Source organism: Hetaerina americana, unplaced genomic scaffold, assembly GCF_022747635.1.
Source record: "Hetaerina americana unplaced genomic scaffold, ioHetAmer1.1.p SCAF_9, whole genome shotgun sequence".
In the NCBI taxonomy this organism is placed as follows: Eukaryota; Metazoa; Arthropoda; class Insecta; order Odonata; family Calopterygidae; genus Hetaerina; species Hetaerina americana.
Window position 1 is genome coordinate 34,739,107 of NW_027287538.1, and position 21,993 is coordinate 34,761,099.

The window sequence follows — 21,993 nt, forward strand, 5'->3', positions numbered from 1 at the left end:
TTTTACATGAGTATCCCAAGAAATATTTGCACATAGAGAAATACCTAGAAATTTGCATTCTGTCACACGCTCAATTGATAGGTCATTGATTTTTACCAGCAGATCATCTGATATGTTCTTATTGTGTGTAAAGTTTACTATTTTACTTTTATTTACATTTAAGTCTAGAAGGTTGTCTGTACACCACTTGTTTATAGCAAGTGTGACAGACTTAGCTTTTTCCACAAGGCTGGGATATGTTTGTGTTGATATTATTATATTATTATTATATATTATTACTTTATTATTATATGATATTATTATATATAATTACTATTCAAATTATAAATGTTAAGGCTGATCCGGGATAAAAAAATGAAGTATTAAATCATCAAAACTAATTGTGTCCGTTATATCTACTACAATTAATGACCTTTCTAAAGATGTTAGTCTCTTTTGACATGGCTGATAAGATGTATTATTTAAACTAGAGGCTTCTTTGCTCTAGCCTCTGTTTCTGATACAATCTACTATCCTGTGTGTGACAAATATTTAGAGAAGTATGCCTACTAAATTTTGTTCATGAACCTTAAAACTAAGGCTGGAGTTTGGTATATGTTGGAATTAAATCGAGTAGTACTGCCTAAAAATATATATATAGGATTTGATGATGCTGAAAAGAATGTAAATCCTACCTAATATGCCAACTGCCTTTATTGTGCAGTTAGCTACATCAACATGGATTATATTAAACAGGCATTTGCTCAAGTGTATCAAATGCCATTGGGTTTAATTGAAGGATGTAGTTATTATTCAAATGCACAAGTGCAGATGGTATGTCAGGTCAAGTCTCAAGTATTACAATCAAGCTTGCCTTGGAAAAATAACATGACATCTCATATCCAATCAATATCACAAAAGATAATAAATGATCAGTCAGAAAAAAAGTAATACACATAAGGGAAACTTCCTAACACCAATCTCTAACAAAAAAAAAAGAAAATCCCCATCTCATTAACATCAGTTTCCCAATTAATAAGAAAATATCAAAGCTAAGCTGTTAGATACAATTTTAGACATGAATCAAATTATTATATGAATTGTTTGCATCTTTTCTGAAAACTATTTACCCTGTTAAGAAAGGGCTCGAATAGTGTTGTAGGTAAAGTGTTCCAATCAACAATTGTTTTATTAAGAAATTAAAAGTTTTTTAAATTTGTTCTTTGTGCCTGGCATTTTACCTTGAATTTATGATCATTCCTCCCTATAAAATTTGGATTTCCCACCTCTTTCCTTTGCCATGCCCAAGCTTTCTCTCCTTTCAGAATGCGGAACATTCCACGAAGCCCGCTTATTTTTCTTCTACTTTGTAAAGGTTCCTAGCCCAGCATTTTTAACATTTCAGTCACCCACTCCATCCTCCTATGCTTCCCCACTACATATCTGGTAGCCTTTCTTTGTACCTTCTCCAGTTTTGTAATATGTCCTTTGTGTGGGCCCCAAACGAGTGATGAGTACTCTAAAATTGGTCTTACCAGGGTCGTATATGCCTTTTCCTTAGTTGCTCTAGTGCTCCCTTTGTGATATCTTATCAACCAGTGCAGTTTTGAAAGCTTTCTTAACTATATCTTCCACGTTAAGCCTCCACCCTAAATCCTTGGTTAAATATACTCCTAAGTATTTACAGCTATCACTTCTAGGACTGACATTTCCCGAGAATTTGTAGTCTCTATTGGTTCCATGTACCCTGTTACTAAAAGTGATGGATTTGCATTTGCTACAATTAATATCCATCCCTTTATTTGTCACCCAATCCACCATTTTATTGATTTCCCTTTGCAGTAAATCGCAGTCGCTGTCATTCTCGACTTTCTTGTAGATATTGCAGTCTTATCAGAAATTTAATATTTTACAGGAGATCATTTATATAGATTAAAAACAATATTGGGACAATTACGCTACCTTGTGGGACTCCCAATGTTACCCTCGTTTTTTCAGAATACACTTCTCCTAATATGACCCATTGTATTTGACCTTTCATAAAATTTTTGACCCATCAGATTACTCTTCCATCAGTAATAATGAAGTCGTAATTGTCCCATCTTAAGCATTAGGCGATCAGGGTCAACTTTGCCAAAGGCTTTTGACAGGTCGACTATGATAGCATCCACTTGTATTCCGGCATCCATAGAGTCAGACTTCTCTTGGCAGAACCCAAATATCTGAGTTTTGCAAGAGTGCCCTTTTTTGAAACCATGTTGGCGACTGTACAACCAATAAAAGTGGAAAAAAGAACAATGGAAAATGTAGTACAAGGAGATAGTAAGTTTACAGAGAAAGGGTGAAAGTTTTACATTATACAGGAAGGTTAAAACACTGCCAGGTTGTAAAGGGAAAATCGTTGCCAACAATCAAAAATAAGTCAGGAAAAATATCAGTTGTACCAGAGAAGATTCAAGGGAGATGGCAGTAATAATTGTACATAGACGAACTACAGGGTAAAGACATTTGCTCGTCAAGGTTAGACACCGAAAGTGAATATTACGTACATGAGGATGGCTTGGGCTGAGGTTTACTTAATGGAGAGATAGAAAAGGCATTAAGGGAATTAAAAGACAATAAGGCAGTGGGGGTAGAAAACAATGCTGAAGAACTATTAAAATAAACATTTTTATAGTTCTTTGGCAATGTAGAAGGAAGAGTTTTCATGGACTATTTCATAGCATTTATGAGGGAGGAAATTGGTCGAAATATTTCTTCCAATCAGTTTTAGTTCCTATCCCAAAAAAGGGAAAGGCAATCACAGGTGACGTCTACAGAACATTAAGTTTGATTTCAGACTCAGGTAAAGAAGTTTTCCGGATCATCAATGAAAGGATGAAAAGCTGGGAAAATGAATACTTAGGGGATGATCAATTAAGGTTCAGGAAGGAGAGAGGCACATGTGGTGCCATAGCAGTAATCAGGTCACTTATATAGAGGAACACAGAATACAACCAGTATGTATTTGTTTGTTTCATAGATTCGAGAAAACAATTTATAATGGGTGGAACTAATGAATGTATTGCAGCAAAAGAAGTAGAGTGGAGAGATAAGAGACTTATCCCCGAGTAGTAGTAGTATTAAGGGTAGGCCACTGACAGCTAAGGTCATTTGCGCCATGTGGGTGGGAGGCCAGTACGATAGGCACCGCACCATCTCGATCCCCCTACCTATTCCTTCTGACTGATAAACTTATATTATTCTTTAGCTTGCTCTAATGTATGTGTAATCTATGATCTCAACCTACTGGTGCATTACCGACCAATGATGGATAATTTATCCACTATTATGAATAGAAATGAAGACCAAGAACTTGTACGAGTAGTCTTGGCTAAAGAATCGGGGCGCTTGGCGACATATTAGACCCACGGATCTCAAGGTGAATTACGTTTCCTCGATAGCTCAAGTGGTTAAGAGCATCCGCCCGGCAAGTGGAAAGATCCGAGGTTCGAGTCCCAGTCAAGGAAATATTTTTACTCTTGTGATCCGTTCGATTCCGCCTTCCCCACCTTTATTGTGTTCGTCCTTTATATGTGTTCCTATCCCTTTTCCTTATATCTGTTTCTGTATATATGAGTATGTATTCGCCGTTTGGTGGGATTTCGTGTTTGAATGTGTATTTGGCCAATGTGGCTCATCTCTTTCTTCTGGCTATGCGTGCCACGAAACGCACTGTTCCTTTCCTGTATGATGTTGTATGAATTCTAACCCACTGTCCTTTCCTCTTGTGTATTGTCTATTTCTCCTTTGGTGGGTGAAACAGTCCCCTGACGCCATCTCTTGGCTAAAGAATTGGGGCGCTTGGCGACATATTAGACCCATGGATCTCAAGGTAAATTACGTTTCCTTGATAGCTCAAGTGGTTAAGAGCATCCGCCCGGCAAGTGGAAAGATCCGAGGTTCGAGTCCCGGTCAAGGAAATATTTTTACTCTTGTGATCCGTTCGATTCCGCCTTCCCCACCTTTATTGTGTTCGTCCTTTATATGTGTTCCTATCCCTTTTCCTTATATCTGTTTCTGTATACTATATATGAGTATGTATTCGCCGTTTGGCGGGATTTTGTGTTTGAATGTGTTTATATATATATATATATATATATATATATATATATATATATATATATATATATATTTTTTTTTTTTTTGAAGGTGTGGTGCTTGATGAATTGTTTTAGGCTAAGGAAACCATTGTCTTTCACTTATTTCCGATTTTTGAAAACTTAAGTATATCCTTTATAATTTTTGTTATAAAGGATTCACATTAGTTTTCAAAAATCTGAAATAAGTGAAATCTAATGGTTCACAGACTACTCAGGTGTGAGTGGTGGGTGGAGTTGGGATGGGCAGTGTTTGGAAGAGTAAGAGAGGGGCGTCCATCACTACCTATGCTGTTCAATGCATATGTGAAGGGAAAGAATTGGAAGAAATGGAGTAAGGAATGAAAATTAGTGGGGAATTTATAAAATGTTACTTTTGCTAATAATTAAGATTTAGTCACCAGGCAGCCAAGAGTTTGCAAACATTTCCAAGTACACTGGAAAGCCAGAGATATAGGTATGGGATGAGAATAGATGTAAACAAAACAAAGGTCATGCAGTTACCGAGAAAGGCTAAGTTAAATATTAAAATAGGAGTTCATAGACTAGAGCAGGTGGAACATTATTCCTATATTGAAGTTGTCTTCACCAAAATGGACATACTTGTGGAGACATAAGGAGAAGAATTGCATTTGGCAAAGAAGCTTTAGCAACAAAGAGGGAATTTATGACAGAAACATTGAGTAAGGAGGTTAAGTAATGCCTCGACAGAACATTAACTTGGAGTGTGGTTTTCAACAGTGTGGTAGGAGAGAGGATTGTTGAGAGAAACCCACAGAAGGCATGAAAAATGGATTCAGAGTGTTTTGATTGGGAATGGGATCAATCCAACAATTTCAGAGCATAAAATCCCAGTCAAGGCGAATGATTTTTAAACTCTGAAATTGTTGAATTGAAATGCATACTAGCTCTCTCAATAAATCTAGTCCAAGCTAACACAGATAGTCCAATAAAAACAAGCGGATGACTCCGTTCGAAGTTACTGTTGCGGCATCTCCCACAAGTTCTTGGAATGGTATGTTGAAGGTGATGATAGAGTGGAGCAAACAAGGAATAGGATAGGCATTTTAATGGAATGAATGGAGGGAAGAAGCACCTATGCAGAATCAAAGAGGGACCTCCTGTGGTGTCCATTGTCAGGTAGTTTTTTGTTAGGAGAGGCAAGTAAATTTATTTCTGAACAATTGTACTGGCTGTGTCCATATAAAATCAATAATTTCATATTTAACTTAGCATTTCTGTTCCTCAAAAATCACATAAACTTTGTTTTTTACATTTATTCTCATTTCATGCCTATCATACTGACTTTCTATTAACACTCAAGCAAGACACACCCCTTTGCCTAATGAAAAACTAAAGCTTGATGAACTGAAAACCTAATTGATTTTATGAATTCCCTGCTGACTTTCATAGCCATCTCCAGTTCTTCTCTTGCCTCCTTTACTATTTCTTCCACACAAAAATTGAAAAGCACAGGTGATAATGGACAGCTGTCTTACTTCTCTTTATAACATTGCCAATCCTGACTCTCCACCTGCCACCCACACCCGAGCAGCTTGAGATATGTACAGGTTAAGGATAATTTGCAGATTCCTCCAATCTATTCCTCAGTGGGTCGATTTTGACTGACCTTTCAACTGTGGGAGGGTTTTAGTTTGTTGGTACCCACACTTGGATTTTATTTATTTTGTAAACAAATATTTTCAATCTGGTCATTCACTGACGTTTGGTCCAATAAAAGCAAACATTCTATCATGTATTATTTCTTTCTTAGGAGATCCCAATTTTTCAGAGTAGTCAAGTCAATAGCAGGCGATGAAGATGTGGCAATCCTTGCTAGAGGCAGAATCTTTTTCAGCAAGGTTTTGGTATCTTATACAAAATAAATTCGAAACGATAATTATACATTTAATGAATTAATGCTTTGCACTTCGCAACATATTTTATAAATGTTATAACTGGGTTTACCATCCGCAGTCATTTGGAGAGAAGCAATTTATATGAGGCAGTTTTCCTGTTTAGGAATTTGTGAGTGTTTGGCACAGGAAAACTTGTAGTGGTGAAATAAATTTGGGTGTTATATTTGCTAGCTCTCGGGTCAAAAGGATTAATTTTCCATTTTATGGAGGAAATACTGTAGCTGGTAGTGCTCTCCTCAAGGCATTAAATATGGAGTGGGAATGCCATTAAAAAAAGTTGCCATTACCTGGATATGAACACAGCTTCTCCAAAGAGAACGCAGTAGTAGTCATTAAACTATGAAAATACCGGGGTATTCCATTATTACACGATAGAGGATTTTATTATAAGAATGTGTCAATGTAATAGTCCATGGTAGAGCAGAAGGAGCCACCTAACTACGAGGGGGTTCTTGGTCAGGTTATTATTAACACACAAATCGCATGGACATCTGGTTTATTAGTTTTTCCGAATACAAGAAAAAACAGATTACGGTTTTTGCTGCCTGCTTGGAAGACAAAGAATTCTTCGTGCCGAAATACCAACCTATGCCATTATGCTGGGTTGCATTTTACTAATGCAGAGGCCATAGATATGCCATTGTTCTCACCTTATTGCAACAGGTAGCCATAGGGAAGAATTTGGGTTAGTTAGTCTCTTCTTTCATGTTATAATACCAGAACTTACATTTCCATCAGCAAACGAGCGAACACCCAATTACAATATATGGTGGAGGATTCGAGGCATTGCAAGTGAAAAATGAAGTTCGACGGTTGAATGAATTAGGATGACTAATACCACTAATAGGCTTTGAATTTGAAAATCGGCGAGGCATTCCTCACCCCACTACGGCAATAAACTAACATTGACCCTCATTCCAGTACTGCAGAAGTTCCCCACCCCACGGATGATAAACCCCAATCACGCGAGATTCACGCTCCATGACAGTGTTTTGTCTACTAGGAAAAAATCAAAAATAATGTATGACAAGCAGACGTGTGGGGATTCATTTTCCCATTGACGTGTATATAATGTTAAACTTCTCACCAAATAACGCCATTAAAGTTCATCTTGTAGTTTATTTTGAAACCTAAGTGTTACTTGTTACTATGTGACTCCCTATCACAGGTACGTAATCTTAATCAAAAAACGTCGCAAAACCTTAAGATTCTGATAGTAAGGCATTATCAGACACCTATCTTATCACTTATTTTGCTTAGACTTATAATAAATTATGCACATGTAATGGACCTTGCAAGATAAAGGTAAAAACCCAAAGGAAACTTAAAGAGTTCAAATACTTGCTACATTAGCTCAAACTTAGTACATAGTAAATAGTGAGAATGGCGTGTATATCTCTACCCCTTAGGTGCCTCATAAAATTATTTTAGCATCAATTAAAATTTGTGAACAGAATTCATTGTAATGTTGTTATTCATTCATAGTCAGTCATTAAATTAGTGTGTGCCATCACTATTAAGGCATTTCTGAAGGAAGTTTTACCTAATTGATAAATCAATTCACTCCCTGCGACTAGGTTTCCGCTTCAAATAAAAATGGGAGAAGAAGATATCTCGCCGGACACACCCCCATCGCAAGGATCTCAGGGCCGTGAATCATCCAGAGGAAGTAAAGTGTGTGGAGTTTGTGGTGATCAAGCCCTTGGCTACAATTTCAATGCGATAACGTGCGAATCATGTAAGGCGTTTTTTCGACGTAATGCTTTGAGAAATAAGGTATGTAGAGGTTTACTACCATAATAAGTTTCAAGGAATTTGCATAAAAATTAAAATTTTGTATGGATTCTTAGGATTCAAGAGAATCCAGTTTTTTAACGAGCTCAACTCTTAATTATGGATATTACCTCACCTCAAAGTCTCAGGTCAATGAGAAGGCAAAGATGGAATGAAACAATTTGAATCTGAAAACAAGCTAAATTCTTAGCTGGTCATATATATCATAAGAAATGAAAGAAATATCATAAGAAACATGAGATGACTAAACAAAGTAAAAATGCCTAGGGTTAAGATTTTCCATAAATAGGTTCAAAAATTCAGAAAAGATAACATTATATTTTTGCTCAAATTATAGTAATAATTCTGCATCGTGATAAAATGATTTTTCGAGTTATAATAGATGGCTGAAGGTATTAAGGTACCGGGCTGGGCACCTTGAATTTTCCTAGCTGACCCTGTACTCAAGCAGATGGCCTTCAATTTTAAAGCTGCCCATCCAATTTGGCATTTGTAAAATTTTACGACAGCTGTCCCTGATTGGTGGTTGCTGGGCATTTACTGACATTTTTGGAGCAAGCCGATTTCTTTGGCGGTCATTAATATATTTTTGAACCTCTGGCTGAGGATACCTGTATCCAGATCATCTTAGCTATCAAGAGTGCCTGTATATGTATGGTTTCATAACATACAAACTACACAGCAGTTTACCCAAATCTTCATATCTGTGTATATTTTTTAAATCTATCTTCTACGTAAATTTGTTGTAGGTATTCGGTTAAAATAGGTTATTCAATCCATACACAACGATACATTTTATATCACAAACCCCTCTCCTCGCCCACTATACCTAGTACTTCCTCATTTGTTTTCTTTTTGGTCCATTTCACCTTCTCCATTCTTCTCCATACTCACATTTCAAAAGCCTCCAATCTACTTCTATCATCCTGCTTCAGTGACCATGTTTCTGTGCTGTACATAGCTATGTTCCACATGAAAGTTTTAACGAGTCTTTTCTTAACATCCTTCCTCAACGTCCCTGTCATCAATTCCTTCGTCCTTGTGAAAGCCTCTTTGCCTAGTGCAATTCTTCTCCTTATGCCCCTACTACTTTGACCGTGTTGATCCAAAACTCATACAAGATTTGTAAACTGTTCTACCTGCTCTAGTTTTTGCCCTCCTATTTTAATGTTAAGCTTAACCTTTTTTTTTTGGTAAATCACATAAAATTTTGTTTTATTGATATTGATTCTCATCACATATTTATTACACTGAATTTCCAATTCACTCAGCAATGCTTGCAACCCCTTGTTTGACTGACAAATTAGTGTTTGGTCATCAGCAATCCTAACTTATTTTACGAATTCTCCTCCGACTTTCATTCATACCTCCAGTTCTTCCCATGCCTCCCTGTTGGTTTCACTGTCAGTTTTCTTTTGCAAGGGTTTCATGAGATGACGACCGCGGAAGCCTTGCATCTCCTGCTGCCGGGCACAACACATGGCCGATTGGGCTGAGTCCCGTAGCTGCCAGGACTCATATTCTCTATGTTGTCCATCATTATATTTTTGGGAATAAAAATTCAGGTTATTTCCCATTGCCTTCCTCAATAGTGTTTTTAACGTGACAACATCACTTAATGGCCATCCCACTGGGGTCAAAGACCTTTGCAGCCACCTCACTGAGGAACAGATGCTGTGTGGACTATCTTTCGTCTGGCTCCTAACCTTCAACCTATCTGGCATGGGTGACCCTACCAGGAGCAATTACCATTGCTCCTGCCGGCACAGCTCCAGGGGTCATCAGAATGCACAAGCCCTTCCACCACGTCAAGGTTGTAGTCCATGGGAGGGATGTATATATAGTGTTTAAGGTTGGGAATTTTAAAAGATCAGAAAGCTAGCATATATGGGGGTTCGCGGGTTCTCACCTCTATATTGGTGGTTGAATTGGGTAAGAGTTCTAGGATGGTGAGTAGAAACACTGGTCGAAGGAAAGGTTGTAGGAATTTGCATGTAAATGGATAGGAAGAGAAGAGAGTGAAGCTGAATTACAGGAGTAGCTGTGATTGTTCATTTGAATGGATAATGGGGTAATGCATTCTTCTATGTAAAATGAAGTGCATTGTTTGCAAGGCAAAAGATGGATTATGCTTTTCAAGAGGCAATTAGTGTGGGAACGAGGTGAAGGGGCAATGAGGGGATGTGGGGAGAGGGGAGCAGATCTGATAAGCAGACATGTTTTTTGTACATCAGGGGTGGCTGCAAGTGGGGAAAATATGAGGAAATTTGTCAGGGTGGGGTGCCAAAGGGTTGATGGATCTCAAGGTTTTTGTGATTGGCTGGGCCGTCTGTAGGTGAGAGAGGGACATTGGGGCAGTAGGTATCTGTTTGTCTCTGCATTCTCCACCCTTTCATCATTATGAAGTGGATATATCCTTTACATCCTTCTGAGATTTTTCTAAGGCCTTTATTGAAGTGTGCCTCTCTCTTTTGCTCTCCAAACCTGAAACTTATTGTTTTTTCAGGCAATAATTATCTTGACTGCAAAGCTACCTTTCACAAAGTAGTATTGTTTTGAAAATTCAGGGCTCAGAATATGCCCTTTTTGTTGTTTTGCCTATTCTACATCCAAGTCCTGGTTTTGGCTCTATTCTCATTCTACTATTTCTTAATAATTATGAATCCTCTTCAGTCAGAAAAGCATTCTCTAAAATACAGACAGTGTAAAGATTTTCTGTATGATCAACTGCTGAGACAATCCACAGTATTTTCGTGATAGATGTTCCAAAGTGCAAGTTAAGAGCAGTTAAGGATAGAGATAGCAGTCAACAAAAGCACTGTTTTCAAACCTGAAAACAAAGATTTCCTCTGAGGTATCACAGAAGCTCATGAACTTAAAAAATCCCCATGCAACCTTGTTTGAAGGTCCAGTTGAGGCATTAAAAATAAAATACCATTTGTCAAAGATTCCTAAGTTTACATTAGTAAAGTAATTAGAATAAACTGGAGGACCTCCATAGAAGAAGATGTCTGAAGCTAATTTTTCTGAAGACAGATTCCTTATAGATTCATTAAAATTTTGTGCGTAACAGGTCACAGTACATTTTCAATTTAAGGCATTATTTTTTTGGAATATTATCTGAAAGGTAACAAATGGGATTCATTTTGGCCACATTTTAAATAAAACATAGGTTATGGATGTGAAATTTGACATCAATGGTTGTCGTTTCCCTTGAAACATAGGATAATAAAGTTGGTTGATAAAGGCCTCAGTCAGTATGATGAACCAAGTCAACTTCTATCATTTTTCTTTTGTATTTTGAAGGTGATTCATGGCCAGCATTAAATTTTGTGTGTGGAGGTATTCACTTGTTGCATTGGTTAATCATTTGATGGGTTTCTCTGTTTCAGGAATTCCAGTGTCCATTTAATGATGCATGCGAGATCACAGCTGTCACCCGTCGATTTTGTCAGCGATGCCGTCTCCGCAAATGCTTTGCGATTGGAATGCGAAAGGACTGGATCCTGTCTGAGGAGGACAAGAGGCTGAAGAGGGAGAAGGTGGAGAGCAACAAGGCCAGTGGGCGCAAGAGACCTCGCTCAGGAAGCACTCCATCTTCTTCCAACTCATCTCGAGGTCATGAGAAAGCTGTGCCCTCGCCTGCAATACCTGCCGATGTAGCTATTGCCACCACCCCTGATTCAGTGTTGTCTGATGAAAAGAGCTCTGTAAAATCACCTCTCCCTCCCTCCGTGTCCCCTGGCCCTCAAACATCCCCAACAACCCAGCAAACCAAACCACAGGCATGGGTGACGGGAACGCCACAAGTCAAAGTGCCAAAATTAGAGTCCTCTGCTGAGGAGATGATTCCATCCCTCCCTCGTTCTTCACCCGTCAGTGTGATCACCTCCCCAAATTCCATCATCACTCAAATTTCTACGGTTCAGTCAAGTCCTGTACAGGTCTCATCCATGTCACTGGAGGAGGAGTTGGCACCCTCTTCCTTTGATTCACACACCTCTGTGTATGCCTCACCAGCCCCCTTGAGTCATCCCAGCAGTGTCCTCACCGAAGAGTCTCCCATAGTGCCATATTCCCCGTCCGCCTCTATCAGCTCCCCTCCATCTGCAGCAGGCTCTCTCTCTCCCCATTCGGCCACCACCCTCCCCCGTAGCACCCCCCTCCTTAACTCCCTCATTGTAAATCAAAATAGTGAGGACTACATTAGCACATTTTACTCCAAGGATGCCACCTCAGAGACGGTTAAGCTCCAAGAAATTGGGAGGAGGGTTAAGGAAGACAGGAGAAATGAGAGCAATGAGGTGTCCAAGATGAATCCTGTTAAAGTTGAGGGGCTGGTGTCTTCGACATCACCATCACCAACTTGGTGGGTGGGAGGTAGTGGGCCAGATGGTACCTTGGAGGATTCTTCCAGGTCCATCCTCTTGACTCCTGAGTCACCTGATGAATCCACAGTAGACAAAGCACAGAAGAAGACAGTCCCAGTTCCAGAAGTGACTGAGAGAATTGATTGCATGGCGAAGTTGGCTAATGACACAGTATCACAGTTGGCTCCCATAACACTAGAAGATAACTGGGACTTCCACACTAGTCTCTCAAGGTTAGTTGACAGTTTTGCGTTGAATGAAATTTTAAAGTTACTCTTCAAGATTATTTTGACCCTTCATGGAAACTTTCACACCCTGAATGAGCTCATTAGCTGACTCCTAGTTTTTAAAGGGTTCATTTGTTGCAACTGGTAGTTGTGGCTTTGGTATTATTTTTGGCATTTTACCCAGCCCTGAGTTTTACTGCTTTGAGTGGAAACCGCATCCTTAAAAGCATGAGTATGTTTTTACCATATCTGTTTTCATTCTTAGCTAAAATATTTTCCATTCTTAAACAATTAAGGATGGCCATTAAACTGTTCTGGTATATTGAAGGGTTCCTCATTTTTGTATGACTATGATATACACACATGTACAAATTCAGTGAGCAAACTCTGTACAAGATAAATGACCTTACGTTAATGGTAGTTTTCTTAGATATGAATATATAGTGGTTAATTATGATTTTTGCTGTGCAGTTTTGTGAGCATAGGGAAATGCAATTTTAGCCCTGTTAATTTAAACACAATGAGTCATCATGTCTTTCATCCTATTAGTTGACTTATAAAATTTATATAAATAAGGGAAAAAAACTTAGGTATTCCTGGAAAAATAAACAGCTTGCTAAAATTTCAATTTTTGTTGAATAACATGATTATTGTACATTTTTCAACGTATGCAGATTGTCTTTTAGAAACAATTGAAGGTGACAAATTAAACTTGAAGCATCTATTTGTTGCACATTGAACTGAGAACTTTTTTCCAGTTATTGATTTTTACTCTTTTGAGATGGGATGTCATAAATTTACAACATGGGCAATCAATTTTAAGTGAAGAAGTATTTGATTTGGTGGGAAGGGGCTATGGGTTTGAAAGAACACTGATTTTTATTATGATCCAAGTAAATTACTAGATCATCATATTCAGGAACACACCCAAAATTTTCAGTCATTGTTAAGTTTTTTATTTAAGAGGAAAATGTACTCGTTGGCAATTGTTTTCAGCCTACAGCATCACACCTGAACAATCCTAGTTAAATCTTCAAGATGTATGATATAGCAAGAATGGTAAGTGGAAAGGTTATATGGTAGCAAGGCAGATATAGTATTTGGGATCTGGCATTGGGACTTGGGTTTATATTGAAATGATGCCTCGGAACACCCTCACCTTCACACAAACTGTGATTTTTTGGCTAATGGGTCTTTCTGGGAAACAGCAGGTTGCACAGAGAAACAAAGTGACTTCTTCACCCTTGAATGGTTAACATTCTCACACTTAAAGGCTTGGCATGAGATGTTTTCTACCCTTTCCTATTAAACGAGACTTAAGGTTGAGTTCTGAGGTTTGATTGGCTATTAAAGGGACTCATTGATGGTCAACAAAAAATCAAATCCTTCCAAGAATTAACATAATGGTAAATTAGTGGTAGATGAATGAAAATGAATCATTTTTTGGCTAATGCTTAATGCAATGGTAACTTTTCCTCTTCCCAAATATTTGTTCAGGCGGATACCTATTGCTCCCGACTCAATTGGATCAATTCTTAGCGAAGCAATCAAGATTGAATTTGAGGCCCTTGGACCCCTCCATTGCAGTATACCAAGCAGTGGTGATGGAGGCTGCGGAGGCAGTGGCAGCTTACAGAGACATTTGAACGAGGTGGAGAGGTCTAAACTCAATGAGCTTGTTGTGGCCAATCAAGCTCTCCTGGCACCGTTGGATGCAGACTTATCTGCACCATTAGATGTTAGTACTCATGTTAGCTTTTATCTTTTGTCATGCCTCTCTCTTAATGGTTGTCCAGTGGATGGTGCTGGACTACTGACAATAAGACTTGGATTTGATTCTGGGTGATGCCTCTGGGCCCCTTCAACTTCATCCAGTTTGTATGATTTTTTGAGTGCCAGGTCTTCCTGGAGAACCACAGGAAGCACAGAGAAAGGAACTGGCCCTCTGCTATTCTGATATGTGAATTTTACATGCTGTCTTGTTTATTACTAGGTTAAATCTACCCTCACCTATCAAAACAAACCTCAGATTGATTACTGTGGTTGGTTTTCTAGCTCTATTTCCAGGAATAGATCTCCGAGGATCTATCTGGATAAAAGATTCCCCAAAAAATTGGCATAAAAGAATTATACGCGGTCTAAGGACTTTGGGAAAGAATAATTTTTTTTAATAAGAGCCTTGCAAAATATCATTACTTGATATTTAATAAAAATATAATTTGCTCTGGTATCATCTTAAATGACATAAGTTTGTGCAGTCCTAAAGTTGTGTTCATTCTACGGTGTGAAAGTTTGTTGCATTCAAAAGGTTCATTTTTTTCTGTTTCAATTCCTAGTGAAGTCATTTAACTCTGATGTTGCTGTGCAATGGATATTTAATAAAATTAGTATCTGGTTACAATATAGAGCAAAACATTGTTTGGCCCATTTGAAAAAACCTGACCATCTCTGGGATGAAATTGAAAACTTGTAAGAAAGAATTGGTTATATTAAATCCAGAATTTATGTTCGTTGGAATTATTTGCGATAAAAATGAAAGTAATTAATTTTCATTTTAAGGAAAGTAGATTTTGTCAATTTTCATTAATTGATAGAATGTGTTATTACCTAACCACTTTAGGAATGTGGATGAAAAATATACATATAGAGCTGCTATTCATACTTTCACATTAAAACTGGAAAAGGTAGCCACAGTATGCTTATTGTTTAAAAAAAAGCATACATTGAATACCATAGCCATTCAGTAAATATAAAGCCCCTTATGTTTTAGATGAATCTATGTTTTTTTAAAGAAAATCTGATTAAAATATTCTTGTTTAGAGTGCTCCATAAAGTCTTTAATTTATATTAATCTTAATTAGTTTTCATTTTGCTATTTTTAGCTGTGCAATTTTACTAAATTTGTTAGCTATTGATATAATTTGAATTTAAGGTTGTTAGAGGAAATTGATATAATTACCTTTTTGTGCTTCTATTTACAGACAAGTGTGTGTGGTGGTGGGGAGCCAGTTCTTTTGGACATAATAAACCTCACAGCTGTAGCAATAAGGCGACTTATAAAGATGTCCAAGCGAATTGGAGCATTCAAGTCTTTGTGTCAGGAGGACCAGGTTGCTCTGCTTAAAGGTGGCTGCACCGAGATGATGATTCTACGGAGTGTGATGACTTATGATCCAGACAAAGATTCTTGGAAGGTAGCTAACTCTCTTTTTTGGTAGTATATTGCTTTGATTTTCATAATGTTCCAGTATGCTCAGGCACCTAGGCTAAACTGTTGTTAAATTGGGGAGAAGTCTAGAATCAGTGAATTTCTTGAAAAATTTGTGACCAAGTGAGTCCACATTCTTTTCTAAAGTCTGGGATTTGATATTCAAGCTGGGGTTATGATATGAGTGTCAGGAATTACTACAATTGATTGAATTTATAACAATATTCCTGAAATGAAATTAAGAATACCAAAGTAACATTCCACTGTCTTTTATTAGCGTACAACCGGTTTCAATGCTCAAGCGTCATCATCAGGTACAAAATAAATCAGTCGCAGTTCATTTATTTTTTTTATTTTGTACCTGATGATGACGCTTGAGCGTTGAAACCGGTTGTACACTAATAAAAGACAGTGGAAAGTTACTTTGTATTCTTAATTTCATTAAAATGAATTTCCACAAGGTTAAGCCAGAAACAATTAAATATTCCTGAAATGTTGAGATCAGTTCTTGATCAGTGTGGGCATCACCTATCTAGTTCCCAGAAAAATCGAAAATTGTATAAGTAAAAAAAAATACCTAAATCAGTCTCTGAACACCTATTAGAAAAATCTTAAAAAAAATGGATGAAAAAGTTTGGTTGATGAAAAAAATGAGAGTGAGAATCCATAAAAATAGTTGTCTTCCTGTTACCATTGGATCAGGAAACAGGTCAAAACAGGATATTTAAGGTAATCTCAAATGAGCAACCATGATTGGAAATAAACTTTTAGACTGCAGCTTTACTTTTATGCTGCATTCCTTCTGCTCTACAATGTTTATACTTAAGATTTCCTCTCCCATGATATACTAAAAAATATCAATCACATGAAAAAATATGACTGGAATTTCAGCGTAACTATAGTTGGGTGAAAAAAAATATGAAAAAATATTGCAATCATCTTTTACCAGTTCTTCTCTACCCTGAGCATGTTTAACCTGGTACAGTGGAAACTCTCGTGAGAATAATTTGTTCTAGAATCTATCTTGTTCAGCAAAACAATTTTTCCCAACATAAATGCAAAATACGAAAATATATTCCATGCTGAAAAAATAAATTATGCTCTTGTTTTATTGAAAGAAAATTCTATAAATATTTTTCAGGATTGTGAATCATCTTCATCTTTTTTCTTTCATGGGATGAAACAAACTGGAATTCTCCCTTTGTAAAAAAAGTAATCAAAATGTGTAATTAGTTTATTATTTATGATAAATTCCTAATTAATTTTTACTAGAAAGCTGTCTTGAGACATTTGTTTTTGTCAACACTTCAGCATTTTATTCACAAAAAACTTTTAAAAAACACCTGTCTTGTCAAAATTAAAAACCTATTGCAGCTGGTAGCCCTCAGAATATACGAGCTTCTTGAAGCCACCAATGAAGTTCTCTGCTGCCTTTGAGTCAGAGCTCACTGTTTTGCCATGCCATTCGCAACACCATGGATGCCAATTTTTCTCTTAAACTTCTCAAATTACACATGTTACCTTTAAATACTTCTTTTTTGGTCATTGATGTTCTTGGCATCTTCTTAATGAGATCAGCAAAAATCACTTATGCCTTCTCGCAAATGATGTTCTCATTAATTGCATCCCCTCGAATTTGCTTTTTGTTTATCCATATGAGAAGCTACCTCTCAACATCTTTGAGAATGCGTAATCATTACATAGATACATTCTGGTCACTCTCTATGAAGCATCTATCTCCTTAATCTTATCCTCAAGGAATGTAAATCGGTGATGTCAACTGATAGTATATGCATGTTATATTAGCTACACTCACTCTAGTTCTCAATTTTCAAAGATTTTAGTTTTCATTTGTATGGTTATTTTTATCTCTTATGGCTGTTTTATTGTGGTTTTTTGTCTGTGAACATTTTTGCCAGGTTTATTCAACATTGCTAATAAAATTACAAATAGTATGTCTGGAAGCAAGTTAGGAAAAATGTGTGATCACCAATGACACTAAGATGCTAGTGGAACAATAGCTAAACACAAAATGAAGCAGCAAGTGTGCAGTGATTGCGGGAATTTTACTTTCCTCATCTCTCGTTATGTGAAAAGTCACTCATTGAGTAATTTAAAAATAATATTTTGTCATGCAAATTACCGGCTATGTGAGGGGCTAGTTAAGGTTCCACTGTATGTACTTGTGGTGTGTTTACTCTATGTTATGGAATTACATGCATAGCTGCAATTTTTTAAATGGGTTGTCCCTGAATTGCTCTCGCATATTGTATGTATGTACCCAAGCATATTTTTCTACATTAAAAAAAAAATTCTAGATACCACATTCTGGCACATCAAGAAGTCGAGGTTCACCTAATCTCATCAAGGTTGATGTCCTGAAGAAAGCCCCAGGAAACGTATATGAAGAACACCAGCGATTTCTGCGCACATTTGATGCTCGATGGCGATCAGATGAGAGTGTTATGCTTTTGCTCTCTGCAATCACGTTATTCTCCCCACAGCGACCTCATGTTGTTCATTCAGATGTCGTAAGGCTAGAACAGGTAAGCTAAGAATATTCAATCTACATAGGTATAGTTAATTAATGGTGTTTTCTATATACATGAGGGATTCTCAGAGGCTATTGCAAAACTTGTGTCAGTCGGCAAACTTGGTTTTGGGTGATTCAGGGTCTCTGCTGGGACAATTCTTGATGGAGGCAATTCTGCATTGTATTTTCTTGCCATGGATGGTTCAGAACCCACACTTCAGATCTCATGGCTCTTGAGGGAGTCAGAAAACTAGTCACCCATTAATTCTCGTTCATCTAATGCATTCGTTTTGTTGTTCAAATGGAATGATTAAATTGTAATGTGAGGGGAGTGATTTTTCTCCATGAGGATTATTCGGAGGGACATTGACTTCAATAGTTATATTAGGATAAATAAGGTTATTACAGTACATTTTTGTGAGGTATTGGAATTGTCTGAGAAGAAGGTATGCATCTAGATTAGTTGTGCAACTGCATCCTAGTTGCGTTATGCATTAGCTTTCTATGAATAATAAACGTTCCTGCTTGTAATTTAATGGTGATAACGTACTATTAGGGTAAACTTTTTGGTACTTGATAAATAAGACTTCCTATAAGGCCCCATGTGTCATTTTTTTTTTCTTTTTGACAGAATTCCTACTACTACCTCCTACGCCGCTACCTTGAAAATGTTTGTCCCAATGGCTGTGAAGCACGTTCCACGTTTCTCCACCTCATACAAAAAATGGCGGAACTTCACCGATTAAATGAGGAGCATGTTAAGGTTTATCTTGATGTGAATCCCCGAGATGTGGAACCTCTTCTCATTGAAATATTTGACCTGAAGCCTCATTAGCATCAAGGGCATTCATCTTTTTTATATAATATATTTTATTATGCTCAGTTGTTATATTTTATTGGTGTATTTCATTTAATTACACTTAGCCATATTGAATAGTTATTTCTATGAAGTATGAATTATTTTACATTTTATCAATTTTAAGAATGTTGTTATTTGAATACATATTAATTGTTTGACTTGGTTTGTGAAATCAGAGATGTAATTTCTTATGTTATGTCCAGTGTTCCCTAAGGATTTTAAATCATTCATTAAAAAAAAAATTGTTTGCCAGGAAAGATTTTCCTTTTATAAGTGAGTTTGAGTGATTGAATTTTACACAATAATAAGACTTAAAAAAACTTATAAATATTCCTTAGTCGGGATGACCATTGAAGTTTCTGCAATATATTTTGCTGATAACCTGCTAGAAATTAATTTTCATTTATTAATTGTTGTTTGTTGATTACATGTTGACGTTTAGTGTACCCTGAAGGTGGGAGTGTTAATTTTATGACTGGTCAATTTCATATTCTATAAGAATTCCCAAATTTATGATTTCATTCCTTTAAATATTCAGCACGTGTATGTTGTAACTGCTTTCACAGTGAATACACTTTTATGTGTGAATCTGTCATGATCATAAATGGCTAAATTTACCTTTTGGCAAAAACAATGTTTCACTACTTCTCACAATCAGTTGTCATAGATATACTTGTACCTTAAAAACATAAGTTCTTCGCAGATGGCAAAAACTTTGTGTTTTAAGTAAATTAACTGTGGAAGCACCAGTGAGTTAATAGTGCTCTGGGTTTGTTGATAACATACAAATTTATAATCGTATAACGATTGTTGTTACTATGGTCATAATTTTCAAGTTACAAAATTATCATTTTTGTTATATCCTTACCATAAATGAGGACCAATGGTTCTCAACCGCAAGGTTTTGATGGAAATATGGGCTTCCTTGGATTAATTTGAGTTTGTCATTTTGTATTAAGTGAAAGAGAAAGAAAAAAGGCCGCTTTAAAAGCTGAAAATTTGTATCGGAGTCCATTTATGATGGAATTTTAAAAATATAAATAAAGTAACTAGGAAGTAGCTATTTTTGAGAATGGAAAGCGGTGAAATATGAATTAGTGGTTGAGAATCATTGGTTGAAAGCAGTTCTATAGTGTGACAGAATTTGGGAAATAAACCATTTAGGTTTTAGTTTTTCCTATAACCTCAAGATGTGATATATAATCTCAATTTTATGCCATTTTGTTTCTCTAAATAATATATTTATATATTCCAGCTTTGTGGAACTGAAAATGACTGAGCAATGACTAGGGTAAATATGTATGAGAACATTTTAGTTTATGCCTTGGCCAGCAGTTGAATAATTTCCAGTCACTAATCTAAATTGGAACAGAAAATGTTTCTGTGTTGCTTTGCATTGTCAACCTAGGCTCCAATTTGGCTTTGATATTTGAAAATAATAACCCATTCTAATGTTTCCATTCTTTGTAGTCGCCCTATATTTAATGATAATTTTATTTGTAAAAATATTATTGTTTGGTATTTGTTATCCTAAAATCATTGCCAGAAACTGGCAGTTGACTATAAAAAGAAACCTGCCCAAAGTTGCTGGCCAAGGGTAGTTTTCTATTTTGGCAATAGTGTCATTCATTCCTGTTTCTACAAAAACCTACAAAAAGTACAGTAAGCAAGCTTCATTTGATAGTGATTTAAGTTCTCACAGGCATGCAAAAGTACATTGTAAATTATAAAATTATGTTTTCATTCCTATTAGTGGTTGTTTGTCATACTAAGCTATTTCCTGTTGACCGAAAAAATTCCTTCTTCTTGCATTATTGACAAATATTTTTATAAACTATTATAAAAATTCATAAAATAGCATATTGCTTGGAGAAAGTCATAAGACTAGAATTGATAGAGGAAGAGAAGTTAAGTTTTTGGTGCTTTGTATTACCTAGTAAAGACCTTAATGAGGATTGACTGATTGCAACATATCATTCATGCTACTGTTGTGGTGAAGGTGACTAACTCAGTTACCTCAGATTGGAAAATAATGTTCCACAGGTACCATACCACGACTATGTGTATCCTGTAATAATAAACTGACATTTTTTCCAGAAAAATTTCATTGAACATCATTTATGCCACTATTTGATGACATCTTCATGCTAAGCAAAGAAACCTAAGTTTATATACTGGAAAATAAAGTCAGTTCATTATTACGATGAGGTAATTCCACTGAGTTCAGTCCAAAACCAACAGTTTCATTGTGTATGCCATTCTTCATTACACTAAATTGCCGCACTATTTACTTATATTTGTATAAATAACTATATTATTCTGGATACTTGGTTGTCTATTTATAGTAATTTTGCTCCATTTTAGAAGTAAGAGTATTTGGTTTTAATATGCCCTCATGGCTAAGGTCCTCTTTAGCTGTATAAACTAATCGCATTAAACACTGATATCAAGACAGAATCAGTAGTCATATCCACTTTTGACTGTCAGTTCCAAATGAAAAGTCCCAACTTAAAGTAATATCCAGGATTTTTAAGTTTAATGTGTAATCACACTTATATCCTCTAGATTTACCAAGTTGGTGGCATTAGTTGAACCTATCCCATTTTGATTGTCCAAAACGTTTGGGATTTGTAAGGCTCAGTTGGCCAACCCACCCTGTTTTTATTTAATAAATACCACACACATATGACACAACATTCATGGGAGAGGTATTTGAGCTCAGAAATCTTTTAATTGCTGTCATATCTGTCGATCATTTACATTTAGCTTACCAGTGAGCATTCTTTCTCCAAATTTCAATTTTAACTCTTTCTCAACTTTATTTTTAACCTTCTACTGTATCATAAAAATTGAAATAGATGAAGTAACTCTGCATTATTTTCTAATCCACATAAACCTACAGGAAAAGTAACAAAACCGTTTCAAAGTAAATCCAAGAAAATATATTGTATGGTGGTTTGTGTGG

At 36.4% G+C, this 21,993-nt stretch overlaps 1 protein-coding gene and 1 non-coding gene across 2 annotated transcripts; both read left to right on the forward strand.

The window, feature by feature from the left end:
* The first annotated feature begins 3,865 nt into the window (after window positions 1–3,865).
* On the forward strand, window positions 3,866–3,941 carry TRNAA-GGC (transfer RNA alanine (anticodon GGC)). The gene has a single exon. It is a non-coding gene; the product is annotated as a tRNA-Ala (tRNA).
* Window positions 3,942–7,073: 3,132 nt separating this feature from the next.
* Window positions 7,074–19,073, forward strand: Hr96 (Nuclear hormone receptor HR96). Its single transcript, XM_071597656.1, has 7 exons — window positions 7,074–7,205; window positions 7,615–7,813; window positions 11,224–12,434; window positions 13,926–14,166; window positions 15,410–15,622; window positions 17,955–18,182; window positions 18,801–19,073. Exons 2-7 carry the CDS (start codon window positions 7,634–7,636, stop codon window positions 19,002–19,004), a joined length of 2,277 nt encoding a protein of 758 aa, XP_071453757.1. The 5' UTR covers window positions 7,074–7,205; window positions 7,615–7,633; the 3' UTR covers window positions 19,005–19,073.
* Window positions 19,074–21,993: the final 2,920 nt, after the last annotated feature.

Excerpts from the sequence above, each read along its gene's own strand:
- Hr96 (XM_071597656.1), top strand. The coding sequence starts at position 7,634 with ATGGGAGAAGAAGATATCTCGCCGGACACACCCCCATCGCAAGGATCT. Across the intron at positions 12,435-13,925 it reads TTCCACACTAGTCTCTCAAG|GCGGATACCTATTGCTCCCG; the intron begins GTTAGTTGACAG and ends ATATTTGTTCAG. Across the intron at positions 14,167-15,409 it reads ACTTATCTGCACCATTAGAT|ACAAGTGTGTGTGGTGGTGG; the intron begins GTTAGTACTCAT and ends TTCTATTTACAG.